Here is an 18,296-nt window from a genome sequence, read left to right as displayed (position 1 = left end):
CCTAGTACTTGCTAGGGATTCCTTTAGCTTTCTGAGTCTAGAAGCTGCTGGAAGCCTGAGATCCATATATTTAGGACCCCACTAGAGATGTCAAGGGTCATTCTGAAGGCATTTAGGATTTTTTAAGGTAAGCAGCCTTTCTAGATCTACAGCTTATGGAGCAGTGGAATCCGTGGCTTCTGGAGCATGGCCAGTGAGCCACTGGATCTTTCTCCTGGAGTAGTTTGGAAGCCTTTTAGGGCTTTTTCGTAGAGCCTGCCTGGCATTTCTGTGGAGCCCTTTCAGCCTTTCTAGGCCTGAAGCCATGCTGTCTTTCTAGATCTAGAACTCAGCTACTGAAAATCAAAAACTATTTATTGATCTGATTAGGAACCTATTGTGAAACTATTTTCAGGTGCACTTTTACAATCTCTTTTCTAGAGCCTTTTTGGAAGGCAAGAAAAGAGAATACCTCTCCTTCTATGTCCAAGTTAATCCATCACAGGCTTGAGATATGTTGTTCAGTCGAGTGGTAGTTATTGAATTTTGCTTAAAAAACTTTAGTCCTAAACGTTATCCTTGTAAGCTGTTCTGGCACAGTCTGACAATGCATATCCAAATATGCATCACAGCAGTAACCAAAGCCCTGAACTGACAGAAATTTAAAGCAGAGTGCCTGCTTACAGTCTCAGACTAGAATCAAACATTCTCCAGTGCATTTTCTTGCATTTAATCAATACAAATGCTCACACTGAAGGGTTGCTGCACAGAATGCTGTTGTCTTGTTTGTTCTGCAAAATGCAAGGTGCCCATTTTTTTTTCTGTTAGCTGTTTGAAGTCTTACAACAGTGTGTGTTTGCTTTCTATTCAGCACCACAGCTAGTTTGTTTGCATTCATTTTCCTCAGTTGAAAGACCTATTGTGTAAATACTTGTGAAAGATTAGTTGCAGAAAATCATCTTGTGATAACAATTGATCTTGGTGCTAATTTCTGTAAAAGTAAGAACTCAAATTACTTCTGTTGGTTTGTCTGCCTACCATTTTTTATATCCATGAAGAAAAAAATGTATCATTTAAAGATAATCATGAAACTTTTCTGTAGCTATTTTACTTTAACTCTCTGCTGAATTTTAGTAAATGCTTAGTCCACTCTTGTAATGGATTTTAAAAAGCTGTTACTATTGACTTGCATAAAGTTGCAGGAATTTGCCATAGAAGATGGCAAATTCTGCCATAAGCATGAATTTCAGGATAACTATTTTTCCCACCCTATTTTCTTTCCCTTGCAGAAGTTGTATTTGTGAGTTTAACTCTTAAGGGAAGGCTTATACCACAGAAGTGGATTTGTATTTTCTTGTGAAAGCTGTGGAGTTGGCATTCGATCTGATCCTTGTGGGAATGTGTTTCACAGCCCTGAGCTGGCTGAGGAGCAGTTTTGGCTCCCACATCTCAACTGGAAACCTCCTGGCAGCAGCTCCTCATCCTTCTCTGCCCCCAGTCCTGCTTTCTGCCCATCCCTCGATTTAAAGGAGCTCTGCCCTGGGGAGCAGAGCTGTTGTCGGAGGTCAAGATCCTGCAGAGGCAGGCAGTTTCCTGGGCACAAATCTGCAGGAAGTTTTGATTTCAAGAATTTAATTTAAATTTTCATTATGAGTTTCATTCAGAATTCAGGGAAGAGTCTGAGTATTTAGGTGATATATTCACAGTGGCTGGTGTTGCTGAAAGGCAGGGGGTTTGGCTTTTTCAGTTTTGGAAATTTCATTTTATGTATCCTTTCATCCTCTCAGTTTTCAGGCCAGATGCTTTTATGAACCTCAGCAGTTATCGGAAACAAAAGACACAATAACATGCTAGCTGCAGCCCCTGACTGTTCTCAAACAGCTCTTAATTACTGTCTCAATTAAAGCTTTTCCAGATACTCCTTTCCCTTATCTGCATTGGCAGCTCTCTGGCTTTCTGTATCCAGAACTTCTGAGCCCAAAACAGAGAGATGAAGCCAAAACTCAAGATTTATGCAACCCCACTTTTGTGCCATCTTGTCTGACAAGCCCCAGGACCTGGAATCGTCAGTTACAGAGTGAGGGAGAATGGAGCCAGTCCTGTTATTAGCTAGATTTCCACCTGGTCCTATTCCCTCCTTTTGGCTGTGCAAATTACCTGCAGCAGCATGTCTGGAGGACAGCTATTCCCACTCCAGCACTGGAGACATGTTTGGGTTAGATTCAAATTCATGGTCTATTTTGAGATATTTTAATTGAAGAGTCTAAGATTCCTCCTCTCAGAGGTACCAGTCAGTTCATAAATTCCTTCTGGGCATTTAACAAAGTGTTCCTTTCATAGCCTGTGTAAACCATGGGTACCATGTTTAAGCAGACTTAAATGGCTTAGCAATCTAAGTCCCATTGATTTTTATAGTCAGTGTGCTTATGTGACACTAGATAATATTCCCTCTATTGTTAAATAAGGATGATTTGAAAACTGTCCCCATAGAAATCAACTTTTCCTATCAATTTACTAGACCCCAGATACGGTCTTGGAAGTTGTGAAGCAGTAAAAAATAACAAGAAATTATGAAACAAGAAGAGAGCTGGGAAATGAGAGCACAGCAAGTCTTGTGGCAAGCAAAGACAGGCAGTGAAAACTGTTGAAGTGGTGCTTTTCCTTCATACTCCTGCAGCAGGTCCCTCATCAGCCGGAAATAATTGACAGCAAAAGCAGGTTGGTAGGGAGATTCTCTGAGCCAAGATCCTGGAGAACTAGTGGCCTCAGACCTCTGAGCTGCATCTGGAAATGTGCCACAGCTGCTTTCCCAGCCCAGGGTAGAAAACAGCAGCCATTAGGCTGTAAAACTCATTTATTTGGGTTTTTCACTGGGAACCAGTGAGTGCAGAGAGCAACATTTTGTGAAGTCTAGGGCAGGGACTGCTACAGCTGAACTGTGAAATTCTGGATTTTATGCTATGCAGCATCAGAATCAGGAGACACAAAGGCTCCTCCAGCGTGGGATGAGGCTGTAATCCCACCACAGGGAAGGGTTCCCCAGTGTCAAACCACAGGACCCGAATTGTGTTGCTGTGTGCCATTAAGAAAGGAGCAAAGCTGATGAGGGGAGCTGACAGTGTCAGTGGCAACAAAAGGAAGAGCCCAGAGTGAGAGCAAACTGACAGAAAATGATGAAAAATATCCATGATTGTTAACGGGGAAAAAAATAGTGAGAAATATATGTAGTGAGACATCCTGTGAAGAGTTCAGGGAAGCAGAACCAGTCTCCTTCAGCCTTGTAAACTACCAGCTCACTCCTAATGCCTGCCTGTGTGAGCCCTTCCTTGGAGCCACTTCTCTCCCAGGAGGAAGGAGAAAGAAGGGTTTAGGCAGGAAGAGAGAAAAATGCTATTTAGAAGGTCGTTGTGGTGAGTAAAAGGGTTTGGAAACAACATCTGGAGTATAAATGGGACCCATGGGAATGGCATGAGGCTGTGTCAGGAGAGATGTAGGTGGGATATTAGGAAAAGGTTCTTCACCCAGAGGTTCTTCAGGCTCTAGAACAGGGAAGGGTTCATAGGACCAAGCCTGACAGAGCTCAAGGAGCATTTGGAGGATGTCCTCAGGCATGTGGTGTGATTTTTGGGGCTGTGCTCTGCAAGGTCAGGAGTTGGACTCAATACATGCAGGTCCATCCCTCTCAGGATATTCTATGACTCTTAAGATAAATAAAAGGAAATTTTAAAAGGAAGTTAGCAGCAAAGGAGAAATACAGAAGAGGCATGAGCAGGTCTGCAAGTGCTTATCATAGAGCTGAAGAAAGGCAGAGGTAGCATAAACAGAAGTGCTTGAAACTGAGCAGCACAGATAGGAAGTAATCCATCAGTCAGGACTATCAGAAAAATTTTGGCATGAATTTCATGCTGTTACATGAAATTGAATCAAAATAAACAAGCAATACATGGCAAGAAATCAAAGCAATGGTGAAGCCTTTCTAGGGATTTATGCAGCTTCTTTTAATCCATGATAAATGAAACTTATCCCAGTGAAATTTACCCCCACAACCAAACAGTTAAGCTCTTGAAACTGGCATTTGCAGACGAGAATAAATTTTTCACTCTTTACTTGTCTTACTTTGATATGAACAGTATAAGTTGTTTGATATGATTTGTTTACAACAGTACCAAAAATGGCTCAGCCATCAAACGTCATGCAAAATGTGCAGAAAGTTTTATCCATATGCTCAAAACCAAAAGTGAAGCAGTGTTCTTCACAAACTAACCCATGGATGTGTGTACATCTACAGGCACAAATGGTTGAGTATATGTGTGGACTCTCCTAGCAGTGCCATTGGGCAAAAAACTCGTGCTGTTTAATTTAGTTGTCAAGCTTTGCTGCGGGAGGGTGGAGTGGGTTTGTGTGGCAAGGTTTGCTTTAGCAGGGATGGCTTCTGTGAGAAGCCCCCACGTCCAGTGGATCCAAGGCTGACCAAGGCATTAGCAGCAGTGGTAACACCTCTGGGATAATGTGTCTAAGGAGAAAAAACCCTCAAGAGAGAGGAGTGGGAATATGTGAGAGGAGCAGCTCTGCAGACACCCAGGTCAATGAGGAGGGAGGAGGAGATGCTGCAGGTGCTGGAGCAGAGATTCCTTTGCAGCCTGTGTTGTAGCCCATGGTGAGATCTCCCAGTGAAAATTCATTTAAACTAAAGCCACATTAGTGCACTTTGTGTTTTCCAGAGCACTTGACATGAAAAAAATGCATTAGAAAGCCAGATCAGTTAATTTTGCACTTCTCAAACCAGAGATGGATTATTAGATTTAGCTGGAGTCTTTATGTTAATAGTTAAATGCTGAATTCCCACGAAATTCCCTGACATGTTAATACTTAGATGCAAAAAGTCTCATTGCTCAAGAGTTCACTTGTTTTGTCAGTGATTTCTATTGCATATACTCAGTCTCCTGTGAACCAAACCAGAATTGTCACCTGAAAATTTCAGTCTGTGATGAATAAACAAACCCTGGCTGGTTGTTTATAATGGGATAATCAGCAATGCCATTTCTGGACAATGCTCAAAAAAGAAGTCCAACCGAATATAAGAAAAAATGCTTGGAATTGGCCCGTTTTGAGTTACAAAAGATATATACATATATGGAAAATGACTTTTTTACACAGACTTGTGAAGTACTGCTTCAAATTTAAAGGTAGATTAATTGATTTAATGTTCTAACGCTAACTGAGGTTTTGTCTGGAAGAACTTTGTAGCAGGCACAGTGCTATCAGATGAAAATCGAGGTGCTTCTCTGTAATATGTGTATTACCTTTGAATGAAGCACAACTGATGGTTTGGTCACAGAAGCTGCCAGAGGGCAGCTTGCTTTAACGAGGAGTAAACAACCAGTGACTTTTCAAGGTAACAGTGAACCTGAGGGTGCAGTTACACTTCAGCTTAAGCTGATTTAGGTGATTAGTTTTTTACCAGCAAACTGTCCTGAACCTGCTCTCTGTAGGAAGATATAAACTGGCCTTGCTGCTGGGGACTGCACTGGGAGAAGGGATGGAGTGGGACAGCAGCAGTCCCATCTTATACCACTTTAATATGTCATGAAGGCTAATCCTGACAAGAACAGTGCAGATTTCTTCTAAATCTCTGAAATTCTTGTTCAGGTTAGGAATGCTCAGTGATTTGTATTATTGTGTATGTTTGATTTTAATTGGGCTATTTCGCCTTTTTTCCCCCTCCAGTTTCACCAGCATAAGCTTGCAGTGTGCAGCAGCTGGTTTTTATGCTGCAATCTCCAGATAGGTGTATGCTACCTTCAATATTTCAGGTGAAATTTAACTAGGGATACATCCATGACTGCTTTAAACTGCAGAAGGGAAGCTGTAGGAATAACCTTCAGTTAGCTTTGCAGAGCAGAGAGCTGGGCAGCAGTTCTGGTGTGGTAACAAAAATTATTTAGATGTTTCCAACTACAATTTTATTTATTTTTACCTCACTGCAGCTAGTTTTACAGATGTGAGCAGTATGAAAGCAAATATGCTTGCAGTTAACAGCTGTTAAGCTTTAGGCACATTGCTTCAAGTGAAATGTGCAGCTGCATAAGAGTTTCTTCTATTTCAGTAAACCAAACCCACCTCATATAAACCAGAGAAAAAGTTTTCTAGGCCCAAACCAGTCCCTGTTTATCTGCAGGACACCAGACATACCTTCACAGTGGGAGGAATTCACATTATTTGCTGGGCAAAGGCAGTGTAGCTGGTCCAAAAAAGAAAACCAGTTATCAAAACATGGCAGGTGCTAGGCAAGGTCATTATGGTAAAATAGATGGTTTTGTCCCAGATTTTTAATTGTGAATAATCTAGTTGCAGATAATCAAAGATTATTTTTACAGCAATGCCATCTGTGGAGGCCCTAAAGTTGAAGGTGTCTATTTGCCATTAAAACTAATCCATCTACGTTGGTAGAAAAAGCAATTATTCTGCATTAAAAGGTGCATTGCAAATATGGTTTTTCCCAAGCTTCTTGGAGAAAGCCATGTAGAGATTTTTCTGTTAAGTGAAGAGTTTTATTTGGTGTCTCAGTGAGCTCTCAGCTGAAGCAAGAGCTAACAGTGGTGTGCAAACCAGCCTCAGAGCAGTGGGGGGGAACCCAGGCAGTCACAGGTGCACAGAAATTAACACTGCTATGGGAGGAATCTGTTTCCAACTGCTTCACCACATTTAGCATCATTTGGAAGGACTCCACCACCTGGTTCAGAAGAAATCTTGAGCCCAAGAGCATTAGTCTTAATGCCAGTTATGATGCTGCCTGGTCAAAAGGCCTGGGCACAAGCAGGAGTGAGATTGCTCTGTGAACCTTTGTAATGGTGTGGTACCCACACAGCATGAGACACAGCAGCCACAGTGCCCTCCTCACATTATTAAAACATCACTTACCAAACCAGCAATGCACTTCTGGAAATGAGATTATTCAGGAAATACTGCTGCTTGAGGAAGGGAGAGACTTGGCCTCCAGCCTGGTGCTGAGCTGACCCCAGGCAGGCAGGTGGCTGCTGATGGCCACACACTCCAGCATATGGCATTGAGCATTGTGGTAGCATCAGCAGTCTCTGCACTCATAATGCTTTTAATCAGCACAGTGGAAAAATGAGCAAAACCAGCATCAAAGTGAGAATAAGTGAAATAGTAAAAGCTTCTGTGATATATAAAGCATGTAGAACAGTTACATTTTAGGCTGGTAATTATTGTCTTCTGATGATTGAAATATTTAGACCAGAAAAATTCCACTCAGATAAAAGCAGTCATCTCTTCATGAAGGATAACAAGTAAAGCATCCTGAGACAGACTTAAATATGATCTCTTGCAATCTCAGGGGCTCAGTTGTTTTCTGACCTTTCCAGAGACATCCTGGAATCCAAATCCTCCACTGGCATGAGCTGGGGAGAGGGACCAGGCTGCTCTTTTGTTGTTTCCCAGTTCAGCAATCCTGCAATGCCTTTCTCAGCAGAAGGAGTTTGAAGCTCTGGCCAGCACCTGCTGTAATCAGCAGCCTGTGTACTGGTTGCCTTTCAGGTTGACAGGAAGCCCCACTTTTAATTTGAAGCATGTTTAATTCCTCCAGATCACAGTGCAAAAGGTATCAGAGTGATACCTTTTGAGAGAGGTCATTCTTCAGCTATTTCCTCCAGCTTGGTTTGAAACTTCCTTTGGTCAGCACTCTCACCTACACGGAGAAAGGCAAAACGCTACCCTTAAGTATGACAAATTTACTTATTCCATGACTGAAATAATAAACTCACAAAGCAAAATCATTATAAATAATTAAGCTTGGCTGCATTATCATACAAAGTAAGATATATTGGTGTATTATTTTGTTACAAAGAATTAAGCTAGTATTTCTTTTGGCATATAAGTCTTATAAACATTTCTTGCTTAGTAAATAACAGTGGAAATGTGTCCTACTCTTCTGGTATGTCATTTTCCTTTTGTGCTAACAGGCAATTAAAGTGTTACAACATTGACAACCTCTCACTGTTCTCCACTCTGCCAGCATTGACTGCAACCTTGAAACAATAACATTCAGACCTAAAAAATTTTCTGGCTGATGTTGCATGACATGAAGTGTGTGTTTTTATTTGCATGACTGCATAGGTGTAATAAAGTTCCCGCTTTAATGGACTTGTGCAAATACCTCTCAGAGGGTGCTAAATTACTTTTCAAATCAAATTTTGTTCCACACTGGAGTGGGACCTGGAGTGGGACCTCAGAAAAGAGTATGCTTGTTGAAATTTGTTCCAAACCTAATTAAAGGTACTAGAGAATCTGTGTGCTGAGAGAATCTGCCAGGTATCTTGATGATGTGCTCAGAGACGGTTAAATAAAACTGCTGTACTGCCCTAATCATTCTCCTTCCATTTTTTTCCCTGCTTTCCCTTTTTTGTTTTTTCCAGGTGCGGTTAGAGTGGCCAACAGACCTGACAGTGAACCCTCTGGACAACTCCCTGTATGTCCTGGACAACAACATAGTCCTGCAGATCTCTGAGAGCCGGCGCGTGCGGATCATCGCGGGGCGCCCCATCCACTGCCAGGTGCCCGGCATCGACCATTTCCTGGTGAGCAAGGTGGCCATCCATTCCACCCTGGAGTCCGCCCGCGCCATCGCCGTGTCCCACAGCGGTGTCCTCTACATCGCCGAGACCGACGAGAGGAAAATCAACCGCATCCAGCAGGTCACCACCAACGGGGAGATCTCTGTCATTGCTGGAGCCCCGTCAGATTGCGACTGCAAGATTGATCCCAATTGTGATTGTTTTTCAGGTAAGGAGATGATTTTTATTTCCTGTCTGTCATCTGTTGGGGTTCTCTGATAAAGCTGCAGATCAGTAAAGTAACAAGGGGAGGGAGAGACAAGCAGTGATTGGGTTTCCTTGGAAAACCCAAAACCTTATCAGCAGACCTTCAGGAACTTAATCCATTGACTTCTGAGATGTGAGTCTTCCATTGCCACTGGAGGAACTTCAGGATGGTGCTAGCTTTACCTCTTTTGATACAGTGATTACACACCGTTCAGAGTTAGTTCCAGGGCTGCCTTGCTGTGTCATTTGTCAAAGCTGCATTTGCCCCTGTTGAAGGTGGTACCAAATTGTACCTAAATGCTACTGGAACAGGCAGCCCTGCTCAGCAAGAGGTTTCATTTCAAGGGCAAAATACCAGCTTATGCCTTCTCATCATTCATGTCATACTGCACCACCAGCAAAATGGTGCAAACATATGCTGTGCAGAATTCCTTTCTCTTTGTGTGTTTTAAAGTGGAGTTAGTTCCAGGTCTGCAGTGCACTGCTGGACATTCTCAGCAGCACAGCCATTCTCCGTTGCATGCACCAAAACAAAGTGTGGCTCTTTTATTTCATAAAAGCATAATGGAACAAAGGGCAGCATTCCCATACAGAGGTGTGCAGTATGTTTCCATCTTGTCATCTCTAAGAGCCGCCATGTTCAGCTCCATAATAATGTCAGCATAATTCTTAGGCCTCTCATTTCAAATAAAAGGTTAATTACTGACAAGAAAACATTAAGTATGTCAAGAACAGAGAGGAAAAAATGCAAATGGTCTTCCACAGAAGGTGGGTTACTGACCCAGCATTGTGATGATAATCAAGGGCTCTTGTGCATTGCCAAGTGCTGCCAGCTTTAGTGGTGGCTGCAGGAGACCAGTGAGGAACAGAATCCTGGACAGGATTCCTATTGAGGAAAACTAATGCTGAAAAATGAAAAAAACTGTGGCAAATATAATGACTGTGCTGGCCTGGTTTGGTGAAAGGCAGGGTCAACTTGGCAGAAAGATCCACTGACTTTCCATTTCCAAGGAAGCATAGGGTGTGCCCAAACACTCCAGCAATTTCATGTCTCAGTCAGGAGAAGGAGAGCAATACACACAGTAATGTGGTTTTCCCTAAGAGTCAGGTTTAATATGCTTTCTTGCTATTTACAGGAAATCCTGCTCATGTAAACTCATTTTGATAGACACATACGGACCATGATAATGTAAAAATCCTTTTGAAACCTTAAATGACACAAATCAAGTAAATTGTCAAGAGATATTGAAAGGGATTTTTTCTCAAGGCACTTTTTGGCTACTGTTCTGATTTTGTTTTCTTGCAGTGTTGAGTTTTTAATAAGTATAAACTAATCTTTCTTTCAGTGTCATTTTAGCTGAATTACTGGGTTTTATTTCCTTTTTGTTTACAACACAATTCTACTTTAACAACATGCCAACAGACAGTAAGTAGGGAATGAAACTTCAGGTATCACAGTCTTTTCTTTCACAATTCTGCATTAAAGCTTTCCTGAACAGCAGGGTTTGGGACTCAGCAAAAATGCTGTGAATTAGATAATTTATATTCCTGTTTGTCTTCACTGAGACTAATTTAGAATTGCACCAACCTTAGATAATAGGGATTTAATTAGTTGGAAGAGGATATTGTTTTATTGACCTGTAAATGATACTGCGGAGAAGCAGCATGTCAGGCTTAAGAGGATCAGCTTAACAAGGGCATTAGAGATTGCTAAAATTACCATTTCTCCTCCAGGTGATGGTGGATATGCCAAAGATGCAAAGCTGAAAGCACCTTCCTCCCTAGCAGTGTCTCCCGATGACACGCTGTACGTGGCAGACCTGGGCAACGTGCGCATCCGCGCCGTGAGCCGCAACAGGGCTCACCTCAGCGACTCCAGCCTGTACGAGATCGCCTCGCCTGCCGACCAGGAGCTCTACCAGTTCACCATCAACGGCACCCACCTGCACACGCTCAACCTCATCACCAGGGACTACATCTACAACTTCTCCTACAGCGGCGACGGGGACGTGGCCACCATCACCAGCAGCAACGGGAACTCGGTGCACATCCGCAGGGACACCAGCGGGCTGCCCCTCTGGGTGGTGGTGCCGGGGGGCCAGGTCTACTGGCTCACCATCAGCAGCAATGGGGTCCTGAAAAGGGTCTATGCTCAAGGCTACAACCTGGCCCTGATGACATATCCTGGAAACACAGGGCTTTTAGCAACCAAGAGCGATGAGAACGGATGGACAACTGTGTATGAGTAAGTCCATGACATTAAATGCCTGGTGCAAGGAGTCCTGTTTTATGGGGACTGAAACTTATATATGAGCACCAAAACTTTCTTAGACAGTTCTAGCCATTTAAAAAGACACCCTGCTACTAACACTGTGTGAGACAGGACAAGCAGTGCTGTTGCACAAGCTTTTAAAATTAAACACTGCTGTTTCTTAGGTGCCTAAACCTGTCACATGTAAAATCTCTGTGCACAGTGCCTGTTAAGTGCAGCAGAAATTGCCCGAAATTACACTTCATTTGCACTTTCTTGTTATGAATCTGTTTCTCTAAATGAAAATATGAGATTTTTTTTTGTAGCTTAAGTGGTACAGGCAAGTTGTGATATGAATCAGGAATTTGCAAAATTTCTGAAGAAGGCAAAAAGGGGAAAATTTGCATACTCATCAGAGAACAGGGTGTTGCAAAGGAAATTGAGAATCTCAGTGGAAGGAATATCCAAAGACAAGAGTGAGCTTGTCTCTGCCAGCAGGGAAGGAAGATATTTAATAATAGCAAAAGGATATGTAATAGCAAAAGACTGTATATAAGGGGAGTAGGGAAGGCTTCATAAACAAGACCATTGACAGAACTTCTAAAAAGCAAGACAAGATAATTAAAGTTGAAGTCAGGACATCCCAGTCTGGTTCCAGAGAAAGAACAACCCAAGAGAAAGTTCATTTTTGATTTACAAAGAGGTGCCTTGTATCAGGATTTATCATTATTTGTAATTAATTGTCATAATCCCTATTTGAGGATGCAGTAAGTGCTGGATGGAAATCATGTCCCTAGTTCAGAGTCCTTAAGGAGGATAATGGTACCTATTTTCTGTAGAGCATAGGAGTTCATGGTCAAAAACTAAAATGAAAAGCATCTAGGTGAGATTGGAACAAAAAACACATTGATAAGAAGTGAGTTACTGCCTGAGTCACCTGGAGAGGTAGTTGAATCCCTGTCATTACAGGTTTTTAGAATTATAATTTCTTCAAATGAAAGTAGGATAAAAGCAGCAAAAATGCTGCCTAGTGTGCGAGGGTTTTTATTCAACAGGATGTTTCTTCATCCTGTTCTCTATTATTCTGCCAAAGACTAAATTAATAGGGTGGGCATAAATATAAGCCATTAGAGAGGGTCTTTTTTACAGTTCCTGGGAAAACAAAAGCATACAGAATCTTCCTGTTTCAGTTATCATTATCAAACATCTGTTGGTGGAAATTTCAACTCTCTTGCAACAACACAAGCTCTCTGATACCCTGGTGCTGTTCAAACACTGATCAGAGTCACCTTTTATAAACAGAACTGACTGTAAATGTATGTGTGCTTCTTTTTAATAATTTCAGTGCTGAGAGTTGGCCATTTATATCCCTACTTGGTGATGGTGTCAGTCCAGACCACGGACCAATGACACTTTCAAAGAGCCTTTACAGTAACTCCTTGTCTATTAAAATGCTGAACTGCAGGCCTTGTAGCAGGGCCTTGATTGTTAGAGCATGGGAGAGAGATTATTTTTAGTCATGTGCTTTTCAGTCCTGGCATTCTTACTTTCAATGTCTCTCTGACATTGAGCATAAACCATTTCACACTATTGCTCTTGCTATACTATTGCTTGTTCCTCTTTTCAAAGTAGGGCTCAAGTGCTGAAAGATCTTTTAAAGGATTTTACCTGCTTGCAAGTGCCTCCTGCAGTATGTAGTATAGATTTATTCAGATATCTTAAGTACCTGTGCCTTGGGAGGACTTGTATGATGTATATGATTAACACAAAGAAATTTTGCTAAATTAAAGAGTTTTACATACTTTCCCAGCTTTAACTACAGGCTGGGTAACACTGTCCTCACCAATGCTTCAAGTTGTCCAGGCTTTGCATGACCACACACTGCTGCCAACCTACATCAGTCAGGGAAAATTAACAAAATTACAACTTTAGCATTACAAAAACAGCAACAAAATTAAATAATGTCAATTAAATGAAATCATGTCATTAATATTTATATTCAATCCAATATATTACGTCATTTTCATAATACATTACAAATTCCTCAATGGCTGAAATGCAGAATGTCACCTGATCTTCTCCAGTCAGAAAGACAGTGGGCTGTAATCACCTCTGTGCTGAGTAGTTGTGCTTTCAGGAGATGCTGCTCACCTGCTACCATGAATAGGTCATGGGCTGTGATGGCCTTGGTTATCTTTTACCCAGATACTGCTTTCCAGCGAGGTCACATTCTGTACTGACAGCCAATTTCAGTTTGAAAATTAGAATTTTTTGAAGGGTTTACATGAATTGCTTGTGAGTACTGTGAGAATGTAGCATTGGAACTAAGAGCAACTTTCAAATTGTTTGAAATCATCTTCGGTGCTTAAGCTAGATTTGCATTCACATCCAAAGTTCAACCCATGGCACTGTCAAGATGAAATAGGGACGAGTTAGTTTAACAACACATATCACACATACTTGGGAATATGAGCAAAGATAATGACCTGTTCAGAACATCTACCTTTATGTCAGATTCACTCGCAGAGGGAAATTATTAAGAGGTAGAAAACCACCTACAAAAGTACTTGTCATCCATCTACTCTAATCTGATGGAATTGAAGTGCTGAAAGAGCTCTTGCATACAATTAAAGCTAATGTACAATTTTAAGTCATCTAGATTTCTTTTAATATTGTGTCATTAAAGCTGTTAAAGGGGAGGGAAAGCACTGGTCCTCTATTAAATCAAGGACAAGAAAACACCTGCAAGAAACAACTCTCTCTGAAAAAATTAATTAGACCGCTTTCCCTTTGAAATGATATAACTCTTAACTGTGCTACACATAGAAATGCAAATGGATTGTGAAGCAATATCCCCACGTGTGCATTTCAAATACTAGTGAGCACTTCCTCATGTGAGTATTGAAATCAATGCAATTATTTGCATGATTAAATGGTCACTGACATGATTAACAGTGGCATAACTGAGCCCCAAATTAACATTAAGAAATATGTCATGATTCCACCCCTATTAGTATGGGTAGGACACTGCAGGAGCTGAGTCCCAGTGTGCTGCTATTCATCATGTGGAAGGTGACAGAACCTGTCCTCAGAGGGCCGAGTTTCTTGGAACAATCTGGAAGGGAAAAAAACCCTTTAGATGATCATGATGTGGAATCAATACTGAGACACTCTTCTGCATGTCCTCCTGAAGTCAGTGGGACCATCTACAGGAGTTAGAGGCCTCTGGCATGTGCTGGGTCTCATTACAAGTCAGCACCTTTCTGGCCAGCCAGCCAGGAGCAGTTTATCCCATTTTCAGCTAGACAGGGAGTTTTGTATTTCAGCAGCTGCGCTATCAGCAGCCAAACTGGATCCTTAGTGAAGATGGATCCCGTGTCTTGAACACAAGTACATTGCAGTAAACCAGCTGTATTTGCACCTTAAAAATGCAGTTTTGGGGGATTTTCTGTGGTACAGTAGCAAATCCAAATAACCTACCAAGCTGTCACACCTGTTTGATCAAGCAGTAAATGAAATACAACTGCCTGATGTTCGTGGAGTTTTCTAATGATGAAAAGTAGTGATCTGAGTCAATTTTAGTCCCTGCCTATGGCACCCAGTCAACTTGCACAGAACCATCATAAGGGGAGAATGTAAATAAGTCACACAATATATATAAGGGCAGTGAGAGGTGAAAAGGAGAGAGATTATTTTTAATTTAACATTTGATTAATTTTAACTTACTTGTTAAAAAATGACAAGATGGTCACTAGTTCATTCTCTAGTGTTCATTCTCTAGTGTTTGTTTGGAAAAGAATAGCAGCTCTATTTTTCTTTTTTTGTATTGGGGGGAAGACAAAAAATCCTGATATTTTTTCACCAATACTTCTTGTGACATATAGATTTTGTCTGACTAATTAGGGGCAAATAAAGATCCTAGAGAAATTATGCCAATACCTGAAAGGAAAGAACAAAACCAGATCATCTGCTAATGTGAATGGGAAGAGCTTCATTGGCAACAGTGCAGTTCTGGCAGCTGATGTACTGGTGTGGTCTGTGAGAGGAGACAACTAATAAAACATGAAAACTTAATTATGCTTTCACACCTACACAATAAGTTTCTGTTTTATGAAGATGAGTTGGTTTTGCTCATGCAAATACTCTGCAATATCAGTGAGTTGTCTTAGGTGAATAAAAACATGTCAGCATCAATAAGATTTTTAAGATATGAAGCATTATTATGAAACAATATCAAGCACCAAGCAGTGCTCTGTGCTGGTTTCTCTGTGAACCATCAGAAAGAAGAAATATGTTGACAGAACCAAAATGACCTGTTAGAAATGCTGCTCCAGAGCTCTGGAATTAATTATTGACTTTTTGGTAACATGGCCTGATTCACAATCAAGTACCTTGAGCTGCAAGAATTTCTTTAGCACTGATAAAGTTTAGGTGAACTGAAATGTAGTGCTCTAGATTCTAGGTGAGAAGCTCCTGCTGATTTAAGTAGACCCATGAGAAACAAAACACAAGAGCAAAACCCATGTAGGCAACTTATTTCCTGCAGATTTCAATCTAATTTTATCACTGTTGTTACGCTTTAGGTCCCCTTTTTGCATTCACTACTCATATTATGTGCTTCACACATGTGTGACAAAAGGCAGCTTTTAAGTGTTGCAGAAGGTAAGAACTGGTTTTATTTAATTTTATGGGCATGAAAATGCTGTTTTAGGGTGAGTTGGATGCCTGACCACCGAGTGACCTCCAGTGGCCTCATTCCTGCATCGCAGCCCACTGGGGGAAGCCCCAGCCAGCCATGAGCAGCACAGAAACCTCTGGCAGGTTTGTAGGTAGGTAGCATCTCACAGTATTCACAGTTGTATCTGATCCAGCACCACTGAAAAAGACTCCAAGCAGGAATTTGGACTAGGTACTGAATGCATTTTGAGTGACTAAGTGGACCAATTCTTACCTTTTTACTTACTGCACAGTGTTGACAATGCTTCCTACTTCTTTCACTATTTTTTCTGCTTTTAGGAGTATCTGCATGACAACAGGGGTGTATTTTGATGGCTGTTTAACATCCTTTTGCAGGTATGACTCTGATGGCCACCTGACCAATGCAACCTTCCCAACAGGGGAAGTCAGCAGCTTCCACAGCGATGTTGAAAAACTGACACGAGTGGAACTTGATACTTCAAACAGGGAGAATGTGATCACAGCCACAAACTTCTCAGCTACCTCTACAATATATACTTTAAAACAAGGTAATAAAAGCATTTCTGTTATTTCTTCTCTAGACATTACTGTATTCTTAACTGTCAGCCAGAAAAAAAAACCACATTAGAATTAGTTCATTTGTTTCCTCCTTGTTTCAGCACCAACAGCTACAATACTGCTGGGCTACCAGTTAGAAACAAGCCACAAGTGAACTCTTCTTCTCCTAGAAGAATTCCATGGATAAAACCTAATTATTGAAATCTCTGATGTCTGCAGGCTTTACATGCTAGTTTCTGCTGCAGTATTTGGAAGATTTGAACTAACCTGCAATACACTGAGCTTTGTTATTCTAAGAAATACTTCCCAGAAGAATGACAGGTTCCACTGACATTTTAGCACTGAAATGCCTTCTTTGGCCAATACTGTGTATTCTTTCTCCTAGTTCTGTGACCTGGTGACAGCATTTGTAGGAAAGGGGAGAACGTGGCCCATGTCTGCTAGTGGCTACCTCAGGGATTAGATTTTGACTCTACCCCTGTAGACACCACAGTATTTCCCTGGTAATATCATATATCTCAAAAAAACCCTGCTTTCTGCCTAATAGAAGTGTGCCAGTGTTCTCCTGCAGATTTTGCAGATTTATCACCAGAGTTCTGGGTTTACATAGTTTAATCGATCTGGGGTCTTTTGTCCTTGTTGGGTTTTTTTGTTGTCAATGGATTGCTCAGGCTTTGAGACAGCAGGTGCTGGGAAATAGCTCTCTGATGTCTTTCCAGGTCTGCTATAAAAAAAGCTCTGTAATTGAGCTCATCACAGAACTTTTCTTTCTCTCAAGTTTTGATCTATAAGAAAAAACTAGGAAGAACTCACCTCAAAAGATACCCATGCATTCCTCTTTACTATTGTGCGGTAGAGACAGCACTGCATAAATAGAAATAATTATATTGTTCTGTCACCTGCTAAGCTTCGTCCAAGTGACTCCATCTGCTCTCTGCACCGTCTGCTGCCTGATTTGTCTGTCCTTAAATCTGAAACTCTTCAAAGTTGTTAAATTATCAAAGTCTGTCTCAGGAAAGTGCTTACACACAACAGGCACTGCCACAAATTAACAGCTATAGTTATTATTGTATGTGTCTCATAAATTCATATAATTTACATGTTTACATATCTCTGAAAAACTAGCACAAAGCACCCTGTGAACAGCCAGTCAGATGTGATATCCTTACATCCAATTATCTTTACTTTCTGGTATACCCTGCTATTTTCCTTATATTCACATCTCAAGAGCTGGACCAGTTACTTCCATGTAGACTGGCTTAAAAAAAAAAAGGATGCTTTGGATACTCCCTAGCTGGAGTGAGTTCAGTAAGGGTGAGACTTTGTTTTGTATGTTAGCACTAAACTCAGGCTCATGTTGGAGTTCCCCCTATAGCTGAACTGCAGGAACCTCCATATCCCAGCTTGAGCAGATGCCAATGTGGCACAGCTCTGCCTGCAGAGGAGGAATTGCACTGCCCAGGCAGGGGAAAGGAGCTTCAGTGTCTGTTGCCTTCATTTACTCTCAGTGGAGACCTGCTCTGAACCCTCCACACACTTCTGGTAGTTTTGGGGAGAAGAGGGAGGCTGTGCTGGGTCACCCCAGCTCCCTTAATAGCCCTCTGTGGCACAGTCCTGAGCCTCTGGAGCTGCTCACTGTGCCACCACTGCTGATCCATTCATTCTTCTGGCCACAGTCACTTCCCAGTTGTTCTGTTACACCAAGCTTCAGCCTTGTGGCTGATCATCCCTGTGCCTCAGCCCTGGGTCCTGCTGCTAATGGGGAAGAGGATGAGCTTTTTGTACAGTGACACAGGGAGAAGGGACAGCATGACAGACTGGCTGTCATCCTAGATATTTGGAAACCAGCTTTCTTGTTTGACCTCAGGTACTCTTGCAGTTGTTCAAGCTGTACATTTTCCTGTTGTTTTCTGCAACGTGCTAAGATCATCACAATATTGGTGGTCAGTACTCAGCTTATGGTTTTACAT

At 41.6% G+C, this 18,296-nt stretch overlaps 1 protein-coding gene across 1 annotated transcript in view; it reads left to right on the top strand.

The window, feature by feature from the left end:
- The window catches only part of TENM1 (teneurin transmembrane protein 1), a 781,733-nt gene that overhangs the window by 746,155 nt on the left and 17,282 nt on the right, over nucleotides 1-18,296 (top strand). The window contains exons 25-27 of the mRNA XM_014306575.2: nucleotides 8,415-8,781; nucleotides 10,554-11,064; nucleotides 16,144-16,316. Coding sequence (XP_014162050.1) covers nucleotides 8,415-8,781; nucleotides 10,554-11,064; nucleotides 16,144-16,316 — 1,051 coding nt within the window. The remainder of the gene's footprint in view (nucleotides 1-8,414; nucleotides 8,782-10,553; nucleotides 11,065-16,143; nucleotides 16,317-18,296) is intronic.

Source organism: Geospiza fortis, unplaced genomic scaffold, assembly GCF_000277835.1.
Source record: "Geospiza fortis unplaced genomic scaffold, GeoFor_1.0 scaffold157, whole genome shotgun sequence".
In the NCBI taxonomy this organism is placed as follows: Eukaryota; Metazoa; Chordata; class Aves; order Passeriformes; family Thraupidae; genus Geospiza; species Geospiza fortis.
The sequence above is the reverse complement of the archived record's forward strand: the minus strand, read 5'-3'. Positions and strand labels throughout refer to the sequence as shown.